Source organism: Phasianus colchicus, chromosome 3, assembly GCF_987193195.1.
Source record: "Phasianus colchicus chromosome 3, bPhaCol1.hap1.1, whole genome shotgun sequence".
Classification (NCBI taxonomy): domain Eukaryota; kingdom Metazoa; phylum Chordata; class Aves; order Galliformes; family Phasianidae; genus Phasianus; species Phasianus colchicus.
In genome coordinates this window covers 53,175,727-53,190,633 of record NC_143438.1, presented here as the reverse complement: position 1 = coordinate 53,190,633, position 14,907 = coordinate 53,175,727, and the positions used below count along the sequence as shown (strand labels likewise).

Genomic DNA, 14,907 nt, shown 5'->3' with positions numbered 1-14,907 from the left:
AGTCATTGCAGCCGTTCTCCTGAACATTTTTCCTAACTGACAATCAGGAAAATATTTCTAATGAGCAAGGTTAAATGACTGTAAAAGATGGTATTTGACTTTTTAGTAGAACTGAGATCTACCATCAAGTAACAAAGCATTTGCTCAGCAAAGCCAAAGCCATGCATGTACTGTATTATTGTTTCAAAATAACAAGAATATTTGATGACATTTATTCAGCATAGGTATTTTATAAGAATTTTTTCAATGGTTATCTTTCAGAATAAGCAGGAAAGATCTGTTTAATTTTTTTCTTTCACATTGTTACAGGCACACATGTGCAAGTTTTAGTTGTCTATCATTCATCATACAGGAAAAAAAAACAAACATGAAAGAAAAGGAAGAAAGAATTAAAACCACAGTTAATGATTCCAAGTCCAAAGTAAAAGCCTTACTTTGGACGTTAGCTGTTCCTGGATCTGGCTCTGGACACGCCTCCTTCTTACTCCATCACTCCCATTTAGCCACCTGGCTCCTCTGCACAAGGTTCTCAGCTGCCAGCACACAGTGGCTTCCCAAGAATCAGATTTAGGTGCTGCAGAGGAAGCACTGGCCTCAGCTTTTAGCTGTGCATTTCTGGTAACTGAATTGTTTCTCCCTTTGCTCCCAACCACAGGGAATATCCTGAACTCTTAAAAGGGAGGACCCTCCACCACTTGATGCTGATTGATTTAATTAATTAGAATCTAACTGTCACTTGTTAAACTGATAATCAAGAAGGCAATCATCTAATAACAGTCTAAATACAAATCAGCCCTAGAAAAAGTGTTTCTCTTTTAATTAAACTGGATTTCTTTTTTATATTTCAGAGCTTTTAAAATGAGTAGAAAATATAGCTGTTTTCTTAAAAAAAAAAAAAATCATCTCCCTTTTCAAGTACCATTTTCTAGTTCTGAATTATACAATTGTTTATTTATAAAACTTTATTTAGAATTTTAATCTTTTAAAATTATTATTATTATTAATGTGTTCTTGTTAAGGTCCTGTAAATCATAAATCACATGGAATGGTTAGGGATACATTGTGTTGATCTCAAGATTATGTCATTTCAATCTTCAATTAGCTCCAGGTTTTTAAATAAGAATGTCACAGTGAGATGGTGCCTAGTATGCAAGTTGTATGTATTTAAAAATCTGCTTCTAGAAACAGTGTGTATCTTTTAGTGTATATACATTTATATTTACAAGAGAGGTAATGTAAAAACTGAAACATATCTTGCTTGTTTTTTTTTTTTTTATTGCAGCCATTAAATATAAAGCATTTCGTAAAAGTCAAATCTGCTCCTTAAGTAAAAGCCTTTAAAATGTGATTTTTATTATGTATTTTCATGAAAATAGATTTTTTTTACAGGTTTAGAAACCAAAAAATCTTCATAATGGAAGCCAAGTCTTATATGCTTTGACACAGTGGTGTTGGATGCGCGCAGCAAGCAAAACACTGATGTATGATATCTTGCCTGTGGCTCTTTAAGTACTTAAGTGAATTAGATCATTACCAATTTGTACTGGAATTTTCTTCACTTTTAAAATTCTAATCTGAGGGTCGGAATACTTGTTTTTTACTGTGTTAACTATTGATAGACAACAGTTTGATCAATCGTGTAGCTTGAAGTGTGAATGTTTCTGAGCACATCCTTTAAAGTATGCGTTGTGGTGTCTTTAAGTACCATGTGTATATGAGCATGTTTGTTTCTTTTCAATGGAAAATGATTAGGAGAGCCTGATAGCAGATGTCATATAAAGGTCCATTTCATCTCATGTCTCCAGTTTTGATCTGTGTGAATTCCAGGTGGCTAACTCCTCAGTTTTGATTTCAGCTTCACTGCCTGATAAACATAGACTTGTAGGACCCTGGGCTGGGCTTTGCACCATGAGCTAAATCACATAAATTGCTGTAAGGTTCTTGGTAGAGCAAATAAGCAAATTGAGGTCCAAATTCATCCACTGAAGGAGAAATTGTTTATTAGGTAGCCAAAGGACTGCTTAAGAGTAAACAGTGGCTGAGAAAGTAGAACAGGTGGCAAATCCCAGTGCTGACAAACACAGGATATACAAACAAAGAAGCATGTCAAAATATATTTTAACCAGACTTTTTAGCTGTAAAATATAGGGGCCAACATCACCACATCCCGAGTCCCCAGATGTAACTTCCAGGTTGATAATTTGATCATTTATTAAGTGGTATTTTAAAATGTATTGTAACACAATGAATGAGCAAAATAGATGAGCATGTGAACAAAGCAAAGAGGGGATCTTTTGCTTTAGGAGTCGATTTTCCCAATGTAATCTCTATTGCCAGCAGTGAATGCATCGGATATATTTACATTGTATCTGTGTAAGAGGATGTTTATGAATAAGACATATGCTGCTCTGCACCCTTAAAACCTGAGAATTACATTCTCTCAATACCATGTGCATCTCTGTTAACTTCAGGAATATGCAAGACTGCAGCAATGAACACGATATAAGAATAAATAGATCCATAGACATATGGACAGACAGATGGTTTAAGACAGATTTTGTCACTTTGTCCCTAAAAATCCAGTGTGATGGTTAGCTTTTGTGTACACAGTGACACTAAGGTGTCAGTCCAGATCATTTCCCTTAACTTAGCAATATTTTGTTGATTTACACAAAGTTTTTATATGAATAAGTAGAGGGATGTGCACGCACATTTTGCAGAAATGTACTGGGATTAAGTAACATAAACTTTTTGAACTCTATTTTGAAAAACATTGTGAAAATATAAATTATGTTTGAACTGGACAAAAATGATGATGTGGCATATGACTGAAAATATATATTTTTTAATAGATGATTCAGCCGCAGAGAGTTTTAATGGCAATGAGACCGTGGGACACAGTTCCAATGCTTCAGGGGGAACACACTGCAGGGAGATGGCAGAAACCAACAGTAATGGCAAAACAAATCTGGAGCAGGATGAGCAGCCTCTGAACCTGAGTGACAGTCCCCTCTCTGCTCAGCTGACTTCAGAATACAGACTAGATGATCACAGCAGTAATGGAAAGAACAAATACAAGACTCTCCTAATTTCTGATCTCAAGATGGAACGGGAGGCAAGAGAAAATGGAAGCAAGGTAAGATGCTTCCACGTGCTCCAGATATGAAGTGTGTAGATTAGAAAAGGAAATACTTTGAGAGGCCAAACCAAAGGTTATTCCCAGATAAGTACTTATGCAATGTGCCTAATGTTTGTCACATCATTACTCAAATGCTATATATGGATTTGTATGCTCTGTTACACATATATGATGCATACGTACATTAAGTGTATGCAAGTGTATATGGGTGTACACGTATATATATAGGCATACATAGTGTGTTCACACTTCAACAAAAATCTGTGCAGTTCTCCATCAGACATGAATTTTATCAGTTCGTTTATTGAGAACTGCCTACATTATCTTTTTGAGAGATATAAAAGTATGTTATTTAATAAATAAACATATATATATATACTGGGATACACATCTATATGTATATTTATAGATGACCATCTCATTACATGTATTATGTGTCTATAGAACGAATCCATATAAATGTTAAGTGTGTATGCCCAAACAAATTACTATGTGTGAACCATCAGCATCTGAAAGGAACTGATTGGGTTCCTTCCTGATTGTTTGTGTTATGTGAGCACCTAACCTGAATTGAAACTGACAAATTTGCTTTAAGAAGCTGTAATACCCTAAGGGCTTTTCTTTGTAGCTGCCATTATGTGGGTAAAGAGGAGCAAGAGTGCTTGTATTGTGAATAAAGGCAGATCCTATAGACTAGATAGATGGCTTGATAGATATTCGTCATGAGGGCATGACAAATGTAGGGAGGGTGAAGAAATGGCTTGTATCATAGAAATTATCTGTTGTTCTGCTCTGCTCTTATTGGCAAAAAGTTCTTGATTTTTTAATCTAATAATTCCCAACTGGATTACCTCTTTTACAGCGGCAATAATAAGATGTGAGTACTGGATCCAAATACTATTAATGCTGGTCACTAGCTCTCAGTAGCACACTACAAAATAACCTGACAACATAGGTGTACTTTGAACTCCCTTGTTTTTTGCAGTGCTTTGAAATATGAGTGATGTGAAAAATCACTTTTTTTTAGGCAATCCATGATGGGATTGTACATGACTGATGCCTGGAGAAGAGCAGTTATTTTCATGAAAGTTTTAACTCCTGTCATCATTGCCTGTGGTGTAAAAATAAAAACTTGAAATGTTAATTCAAGTGTCTGGTTTTGATGGGTAAAAAAAAGGGAGACAAAAAAGGAGACTGTTAGTAGTTCTCCTTCTTGGCCAGTCCCATTTAGCAAATCATGTATACCCAAACTTTCTCCATCAAATCTTCATGAAAACTTATTTATCAGCATGGAATGCATTTGTTTCTACAAATTCTAATTTATTGAAAATGTTCTGAATAACTCAAGTCTGGAAGTGGGTATGCACTCCAGTGCTGGATTTATTCAGTACTTTGTCTACTGCACAGTGAGTTCCAAATTGGCATTTATGAATGGTATTTTCATTTGCTCCAGGGCACGTTGTTCCAATGAACCTTCTCTAAGCCAGTCACCCAAGCACTGATAGACACACAGGCTCTTTTGCCTGAGGTGTATTACTGCTTTTGCCATTACTCTTGTACACAAATAAGCTTGGTGAAGGAAGGGAGAAATCTTAATGTGGATCTCATTCACAGCTAAGACAAGAATATAACCTAATATTATTTTCTTTTCAATTTTATTCTGTTTCAATGCAGATACAAAGAAAAAAAAAAGTTATCAGAAAATGTTAAAAATCTCTGTGTAATGAGTTGAGATGACAACCAAAGACAACTCATTCTTTGTTACTCTACAAATTTTAAGAGGTCTGAATCATCCCCCACATTGATATACTCTTTCATCACTCACTGTCATCCTACCCACTCCATACTGCTAACAATATGCAAATTTGCCTCCCCTTTTTGTCCTAGCAAAACTCATGTTGATGGTTATAGTTCATTTAAATATATGATTGATTAAGTACACAGTAAAAATTATTAAATATGGAGTGAAGACTTCAGGAACAGCATACTCCTGGAAAGAAAAAAAAAGTCAGAGGTTTGTAAATTCTAATTGTAGAATAAAATTGTTTTCGTGGCCACATTCTTATTTTACAGATGAATTCTATTCACAACTTTTAAATTTAAAAGTAGTTACAGAACGGTTTTAGAAGTAACAAGAATAATCAGTATGTTAGAACAAAATGGGCTATACAACACCTCAGTGTTTCATCCACATACACATTCACTTATATAAATCATTACTATTCTTTTACCTAGAATGCTAAAGAGTCAGAGAATGTCTTATAAACCTTACACCTGATCAAGAGAAAAGTTACATGAGACATTAGTGATAAAAAGATCTGGTTTCTTAATAGAGGGAAATATATTTTAAATCATTGGGCTAGCATTGCAGGAAGTAATAATTCATGCTTCATCCGTTTTCTACAATGGGCCATTCAGCCTCCAGAAGATGTTACTTGCTGGAGATGGCCAAATCTCTGTGAAACCCACAGGTGAAAGAATGGAGCTGAGAAGATCTGATGGCTGATGTGTTTCTTACCTGCTCTACCTGAATCACCTTTTGGATACTTCATCATAGGTTTTAACTAACTCAAAGTCGCAGTTTCTCTGGTCATCTTGCATTCATTTGGATCTGTCTCTAGGTTTAAATATAACTTATACTGTCACGTCAAAGCTGAATATAGCCAGAATAAAAACCAAAAGGTTACTTGTCTTTAGTTGAAAGTTATCAACACATTATATCTCCTTCACCAAATCACAGACTTTTAACGTGAATTTATTTTCTTATTGGAAACCAGTAGTTTTCTTAAACTATATTGGAGGTATTTGGTTGTACAATGCTATTTTAGAGAAAATTTTCTTCACATGTAATGGTGAGCTCCACCACTTGACAACAGAATTCTGATTGATAATCGTGTACATGCTGTGGATGTATGATCACAGAAAGCATTTGGAGAGAAAATGATAGTGTTTCCATCATATTTTCTTCACGTATCTGGTAGGTAATAGGCAAATGTTTAATGAAAATGCTCACTTTTTTGTTAGATTCCAATTTTTAGAATATCCACCCATTTTAAGCAGTTATATACTTACAGTATGTAGTAAGTTTGCTAGACAGAGGCCTCATTCTGAAAGAGTGAGAGAGTTCTGGATGCCAAAACAGGGACAATTGGCATTTTCTTAAAATCCATGCTCATAGACAAAATAATGAGTGATTATTAAGAAATGTGGATTTTCTGGGAATCAAGTTCGTTTGAAAGGACCGATGCATAATTGGAGATCAGAAAACCACATGAACAAATTTCAACTGAAATTTGCAAACTAGCAGGGCACATTATTGAAAGAACACTCTAATTCTATTTAGTCTTTAAAAATTGATGTTGACAACGCTCCCTAAACAAGAATTACATTTTAGAGGACAGTCTAAAATTTCTCAATGGATCCTCAGTTTCAAGCAGCAAGCATGTGTGGTAACTTTTATGTGGACAGAGCACATTCTGTTTGCCATGGAGAGTTTTGCCAAATTGCAACTTAACCTTAAAATGTGGTCCAAAATTTTTACCATTCACTGAAATTTTTTTAATAAAAGAAACGTGCTTCAGTAGCATTAGATATATACATGTAAGTATGCATGCATGCTTTTATGTATATATATACATGTATGCTTCATATATATAGTTTTATTAAGCTAATATTAGGAAAGTGATCCTCCAGTAAGAACCAGATGTTCTTTCAGATCAGTAGAACTTCCTACAGCCATTTAAGGTCCTACTGAAATCAGTGGAACTTTGTCTAGATCCAAAAATATATACACATGTCTCAACAAAAATGAATCTGTATTATGGAAAACTTATAAAAGTACTCATCTTTAAGTATTCTGCAAATGCAGTTATTTGAATTTAAACAGTTAAGTGAATTTATAAATTATTTCAGATCATTATGGCAGAGTCTCCATAGCAATAAGATTTTTGATTTCTGATTCTTGTGTTAATGCTTTTTCCTACAGTGTACACTGTATTTTGAAAACTCATTATATAACATTATCTCTTACATGGATTATAACAAATAGCTCATCATGTGTATACTGCAAAGGCACCCACCATGTGAAAAACCTTTGTTCTGGGATTTCCCAGATAGAAATACACGCTACTGATCATGAATGCCTAGGAGATACATTAAAGTGAAGTAACAACACACACCATGTGTCCCCTTTGTCCAGATACCTACTAATTGCAGACAGTTGACTCTTCTCTTTTTTTATGCCAGACAAAATTTGTGACAGAAAAATTGGACACCTCCAGACTCTCTGCATGTATGGCAGGCCAAATTAATATGATCTATAATTAGCTTGAGTGTGTAACTGGCTGCATGCAGAAGCACAGAAGATTATTAATTTTTCTCTAAGTCTGAAAAGAAAAGCAATTTTAAAGGAGAGAACAATAAATAACAATTGCTGCACACAGTGACCTTTAGTTATAATACTGCATTCTAATGTAGCCAGTATTATAGTTACAGTGGTCACAACACTTCACAGCTTTCATATAGTTTCTAAAAGGAAGTCCTTTGTTTCTACAACTCCTTTAATGCTAGACTTTTCAAGTGATTTGTAGGCTATTTTTTCCAACTTGATATAAAGAATTGTTATCACAGACTACCACCGGGGGCTGTTTGTCCCCAGGTACTGCAACTTCAAACTGGTATTGTAGTGGATGCACTTACACCGTTGCAGGCTACCTAGTTTTAGGAAAGATCCCAGTCTAAGGAGGTAAGCTTGCAGAAGTTCTGAAAGCCAAAGCATACGTGAGATGTGAAGAGTCATTAGAACTTTCTGCATGCTTCTGTAGGTAAAACTTCTGTCATCTTCAGTAAGCAGTCCACTTGCAGCTTCTTGTAATATCTGTTTTGTTGGGGTTAAGCATTATTGAAGGAAACATACAGAATCAAAGTAATCTGACCTAAAAAAAAAACAAACAACCCAACACAAATATACAGATAGAACTGATGTAATCTGTCAGTACATGATTCCAGCTGGTTTCCAGAAGTGCATGTGAATGTAGTCACAGTTAGATTCCATTTCTGAAGAATAAGGTAGAGTTTCAATGTGTTTCTTACTCATTCCCTCTCTTTTTTTTAAAGTAGCTACATCAGTATAATATGAATTGTCATTTCTAATGTCCTGTAAATGGCATCAAATGTGATGTTGCGTATTTGAGGCACATGGAGTCACTGATTTCCCTGCCTGTATGTTTTCAGGTTTGCCTTAAGAAATGCTCAGAATTTAAGGGATCACACAACTTTTTTTTTCAAAGCAAGTCATGTCCTCAGGAGTTACAGTGCACTTTTGTACAGATCACTAGTGGTTTATTGAGTTTCTTAAGATTTTTATTTTAAAAATCTTTTATTTATTTTAAAAAGTCATGATGAGATGTGAAACAAGTGTGCATGTACCTGAAGAGAGGGGTAAAATGAAAACTGTAAGAGTTTGGCATGTTGAAGAATAGTGTCGGATACACTATTTACCTTTTTCCTCTTTTCCTTCCTCCCTCCTTTCTTCCCTATCCTTTCTTTCTCTCTCCCTCCCTCCCTCCTTCCCTTCCTTTAAGTTTGTGCTGCCAAATGCTCAGATTACAGATTATGAATATGGATTACGAGTTAGTTGAGGTTTGAGAAAAAACTGACAACAACTCATGGTCTTCACAAAACATCTTGCTCGTTTCTCTTGCCTGAAGTTGAATCTCACTGTGTCTGTAAGAAGAGGAAACTGGATTCCTGTTGTATTGTTTTCAGTTATTATATTTTTCTTCAATTCCATAGTCAGATAGAAAGTGTTAAAGCAGTGGCATATTTTACTGATTGCTGTTTTGTTAATGTGTCTTAAGAGTCTGCATACCAGGTGTTTGACAGCTTTGTTTTATGGATTAAGCATCAAGTCCATGGAAGACTCAGAGTGAAATTCTGTTTTCTATTGTAATGACTACCCTATGAGGAGGGAAACAAAGTCTAATGAAAGGTGTAGGCAGGACTTGCTACAATACTAGGTGCTATAACAGATTTTGAGCAGACAACAACAAAAGAGTGGGACAGAATGCAAAGCCATCATGATACACATCCTATGAAGCAGCAAGACATCAGCCCACATTTGCCTGTACCCCTACAAGATTCCAGCCTACTTTCACCATTCCTGACGTAGCACCAAGAAGAGGGGGGTCACTTCTTCCAGCTGGACCTTAATTGTTACCTGATTGTTGCTTTTCATCAAGTCTCAGGAAGTAGTTTGTACTGAAACTCAAATGAAGAAATGAAAACAAAAGTGAACTGAATGTGAAATCCACCTTCCTGCCATCGTGTATAGGTGGTACAAGGCTACAACATCTTTCGGCTTGCATCATGGTGTGTGAAGGCAGGCAAAAATATTCTGCTGAACAATGCACCTTGTTATTTCTCTTGTACTCTTAAGTCTGTGCAAATGTAGCAGACACCAGTGTTTTCCACAGCTGCTTTGGAGGTGCACTGCAATAGAAAGAGACAGATTCCTTTTCATCCATACATGGAGAACAAAAGCTGAATGCAAGGAGTTCTATGGTCTCCTCCTTTTTTCCTACCCACTCATTTACACAAGAATAAGACAGAGTAATCTGTTTTCTCTTTCTCTATCAATTTCTACTTCATACATAGGATCTATGTAGGTTAATCTCATTGTAAAGACACATACCTTTACATTTTGTTTAGAAGAAGTCACTTTATTTATTGTAGGCAGAAGGCATTTTATTTATTGTTAGGAGAAAGGTACAAGGAAGAAAAAAGTTGTGGTTTTTTTTTTTTTTTCCCTCTGCTCTTTGATAGGATAATTGTTATGGGCCACTGAGAAGCTTTCTGGCACTGAAAATTTGATACTATGTTAAGGATCCTTTTCCTTAAAAAATAAGTTAAATTTATAAGACTTTGTCTCTACCAGACTTGAATCTTCTGAATTTGGGGGTTACTCGGAATAAACGGCAGAAGAGAATGATGTTGTAATGAGAAACAACTACAGGTGCATGCAAAAATTAGTGCATTATTTGTCAGGAAATATGAATGCTCTTGGATTCTGTAGCAGTTGCATCCATCAAAGCCCTTTGTTTATACTAACATCAGTTCCATGTCTAATTCCTCCTACTGGAAATACATTTAGTAGCTGGTTTTCACTTTCTGTGAAAACCCTTGAAAATGAAATTGGTTCCCTGCAGGGAATTCATTACATTGATGCAAATCCAGAACAGTCAAGCTGAAGTTGATGATGTTACTTCAGATTTACATATTTGTAACAGAGAATACAATCTGGCTCTGTATGCATATGAAATCGCAGCTAATGTGTAACTGGCATGGAAGAGAATATTTTTTAATGTGATCTGTTGTAAATCTTCTCAGATTTTTTTTTAAAGAAACAAATGCACACTGGTCAAGTAGCAAACAGTTGTGCTGTTGATTCCAGATTGCATGTGTGTTACTCATAGATCCAGCTGTCTGTCTTCATTCACACCCACCTTTGGAGCCACTTGTTCTTCATACTGGAACAGAAGCAGTTATGCCTGGAGGGGATGCAGGATTTTGTCCACCTTGTTTTTAGTGACTGGACATCTGTTCAGCCAAGTGAAAAAGCTATCAAGTGCAGCAGCAATCAATGAGGTAAGGTGTATGAAATTACTACGTTTGTCCCTATGTACAGCCAAGAACTTTTTGTAACTCAATAGCCTGGCAACAACTGTCTGTATCTTTCAGGAAGATTCCTGTTGACTTCAACCTGGGTTTGTTCCTGATAGATATACCTTTAGGACTGGATCTTGTTACAGTGAATAATACCTTCAGTCCCTAACCCTTGCTTTTGTGAGTGTGCTTTTTTTCGTTAGGAAGGAAATTTAATTTATGTTGAAGTCCTACTGGGTCAAATGTTCATAGCAGCTTTTTCCTCTCCTTCCATTATCACAGCTCCTCCACCAACTAGAGGAAGATAGAGAGCAAATCTTCCTCTTGGAAGATTAAATACTATTTGATGGGAAATTGAGTAAGATATAATGAGGCAGCAATAATTGCTACTTGCTGCAACTACATTTATTCTTAATATTATTTAGAGCTGATGAGCTGTCATTTTTTTATTTTTCAGATGACAGAGGTTGAAGAGTTAATCCTCAAAATGGATCTGTGATGAATGGCTTGATAATTGGCCACATTCTACACATATTATTCCTCCATAACTATATTGTTATTTAAGAAATTGATAATCCTGAAACTTTATGCTATCTTTTCTCTTATGATATTGAATTATTTTCTATATACCAACTCTGCTGCTGAGGAAAGAAGTTAAAGGGCTTTTTTGTTCTTCTTTTTTTTTTTTTTTCCTTTAATGACTTTTAAACCAATGTGTTGCTGAGGTTTTAAAATAAATATATTTTTAATTAGTTCTTACAGGATCCCCTTTTCTAATCTTGTTTTTTGTTGAATGAATGCCAGTAGTCAAATGTCTCGCTGCATATGTTTGATACACCTGCAAACATACTGTGCTTTTGTGTGTTTTCCATTTTTCCTCTACAGCTGGGAATAATCAGGCACAATAGAACACTGAATGCTTATTTCAGATCCTCACTTATTCAGGTGACTGGATTTTCAAGGTGATATGAGGGAAGCGAATAGGTTAATTTTTAAGAGAGGAAGGAAGGAGGGACAAGTAAAATTCACCTTTAAAACTATTTAATTATTCTGCTCTCTTTTATCTTTATCTTTGTTGCTTGCCTTTTAACCATCTTCTTGCTGCTTTGGCTTTTTCTGTTAATTATCTTCTATTCTACTCTATTTGCTTCCAAAGACTCCTCAGAAGACCTAGCTGAAATTTTTTGTTTACAAGTAAAATAACAGATGTAAATAATAATATCAATTACCAAAAAAGGGCATTGCAAGGAGTCACCTGAGTTACTGTCTCCCTTTCTCTTGAAATGGCAACCCATCTCATAGAGAGAGGGTCCAGGACAGTGCAGCTCACCAAAGGCAAAATATCCATGAAGTTCTGGTTAATAACCTTCAGCCTTATAAGAAACAGTTGTGTGGCTGAACTGTGACACAGGAAAAATGTGAGGTATACTAGAGATATCGCTGATGCCTCAATCTGTGCAATAACAAATAATTTGCTAGATGAATTACCCAAATGGTTCCTTTCCTTCCCTACAGAAGAGGGAAACAAAACCAACACCTCCAGTAATCCCTAACAGTCTGCTTCAAGTTTTGTTTTTGCTCTGTGTTTCATCAAAAGAATTGCCTTATACTCTAGCTCTAACAGTGACCAATTATGTATGCTTCAAAGATGTACAGAAAAATGCAGTATCTAAAATCATTATTGTGACAGAGAGGGAATGGTAATGTAGGGAAGCAGTAGAAGCTGTGAAATATGTGCTATGTTAATTAAACAAACTCAAAAGTCATTGATCAAATAATCTTTCAAAACACTTGGTAACAAATAAGCCACTGGTTGTTATGAACATTACAGAACAGTGTTCTTGTGTAAGCAGAGAAAAATCCTGGGAACTGGCCTTGAGTTTTGTGTAAAGAAATGTTTATTTTTCCTTGGGTACTGATGACAAAGTATGGAAATGTGAAGTATGAAAATATGCTGCCAAAGATAGAGGTATATAACTTGTATTGAGTTTTCATTCCAACCATAGAAGTGTTATACAACTAATGTGAAACATTATACATCCGTAGAATTTTTACTAACCTGCTGCTTCTTGGAGCTCACAAAACTTCTGTATACTCCAGTTGTTGCTTGGATCTTGGCATAATACAAGTACTTCCCCTACAGATGCTTGTTCTCTTCAGCTGTTTTGGTCACATGCTATCATTCCCAGAATCCCTTTGCATTTATACAGTTTGTTTTCTTAATTTTTCCCACCCCAAGGTTGCCATGAGTCACCCCCTTAATCTTATGGATAAACAATACATGCTGTTCTCTTTCTATTTGCATGTACATTCACAGAAGCATATATACACTTTGATACATGTGTAAATATATTTATTTATATATTCTTTTTTTTTTTCCTGCTGTCTGATGAGAACAATCCTATTCAGTGGCCATGACTGGAAGTTGAAGGCATCATAGGGATGAATCAAGAGCATATGAAGTCTTCACATCTCTTTTTGTTGAGGCATCTGCAACACCACACAGCTAACCTTTGTGTACAGGTGCTCCAGTAGACAAGAATATGTGATGGTCTTTCATGAGCATTTTAATTAAAATGTGAATGCTATCTTGTTGCTTCTGACTCCATTATATATTTGGTGCTTGGGTAGAGCTCATGATGTAGTGTGTTTCCTCTGCTCATGTTTCTCATGGCCTTTGGGAATTGTCTTACTCCATCAGGAAGAGCCTTTGTGGAACTATTCAGAATTTCTACCCTGTACCTGTTGCCCTTGCTCCTGGTCTGGATAAGAAAATATACAAGAAAAGCGAAGAAAGGTGAGTTGATTTCCTTAATGGTTAGCATGAATGGCCCCAGTATGGCACGACCTCAGTCCTATGAATTCCATATCAGCACTCAAAAAGATACATGGATATTCTTTGGGCCTTTTGTATTGAATAAGTGATATTTAAGTTTTTGCCCCCTCTCCTCCCAAATGCATGTGTTTTTGTTCCCTTTGTACAGTTAGTCACAAACTCTTAACAAATATTTTACAGATGGACCCCCGTGGGACCGAACATCTGTCAAAAACTGTACTGAAAAATTGAAATAAAAGTTTTAAACTTCCTGTTTCCCTCAGCGTGTTTGCTTAGAGGGAATAGCTGATTTTAGTGGAAAAGAAGAATCTGGGGCATGTACGACACTCTACACTCTTTTGGCTCAGCCAAGGAATGGAGGAACAGAGAAACAAATGCCAGTATCTTATGGAATATGCTTCTTCCATTAATGATGATTTTCTGACAAAGTATATGCTTGTATGCGATTCATTAGATGCTTTTTAAAATCCACCTCTATACATAATAATACAATTAAATGTCCACTCTGCCTTCAGGAAATACATACAAGTTTATGTAATATTGAAAAAAAGATATTGGAAACTATAGTGGATTTGAACATGTGATATAACACCAAGAAGTTGAAAAATTTGCAATACAAGGAGAGAATTGCATTAATAGAAATAAAGCAAAATGGCAGCTTCTTCACAGATATTCTCACTGGTTCTTACCAATTAATAGGTCATATTGTATTTTACAAGGCAAAGTTTCTAAAAGACTCAGTGGCTGAAACTCACTATTTTTAAAACAGGCTGGAACTGAGATAAGCTGTGTTTACAACTGTAAACAACTTTTCCTATGAAAGTAGGTAACTATTACATAAAATTATTCTGTGTAAAATAGTTGTTCTTTTCATAAACATTTGTTCTACTTAATGTGCAATCTATTTGAAGTGATTGTTGGCTTATAGAAAAGAGTGAAAACTATTTCTGTCTGTTCAGGTGTTACTTGATGATGTCCTGTGGTGCAGATATTCTCTTCTGGGCTTGAAATCCATGAGTCTGTAGAAGTGTCACAAAATTGTAGCGGTTGGAGTCCAACCCCTCTGCTAATGTAGGTTCACTGCAGTAGGTTGCACAGGAAGCTGTCCAGTCAGGTCTTGAAAATCTCTGGAGAATGAGATTGCACGGGTTTCTGGGCAGCCCATTCCAGTGCTCCACCTTGAATGCTTAAAGAGCCAAAATGGCTTTTACTTTCTTAAATGGCTAGTTCCCTGGCATAAACTTATGAAAAACCTGGCCTAGGTGTCTAT

The 14,907-nt window shown here is 35.7% G+C and overlaps 1 protein-coding gene across 6 annotated transcripts in view; it reads left to right on the top strand.

Moving 5' to 3' along the window:
* The window catches only part of NOL4 (nucleolar protein 4), a 186,021-nt gene that overhangs the window by 102,729 nt on the left and 68,385 nt on the right, over nt 1-14,907 (top strand). For all 6 annotated transcript variants that reach the window (XM_090137539.1, XM_090137538.1, XM_090137540.1 and 3 more), the window contains one exon: nt 2,853-3,136. In XM_090137539.1, the coding sequence (XP_089993665.1) occupies nt 2,853-3,136 (284 nt within the window). The remainder of the gene's footprint in view (nt 1-2,852; nt 3,137-14,907) is intronic.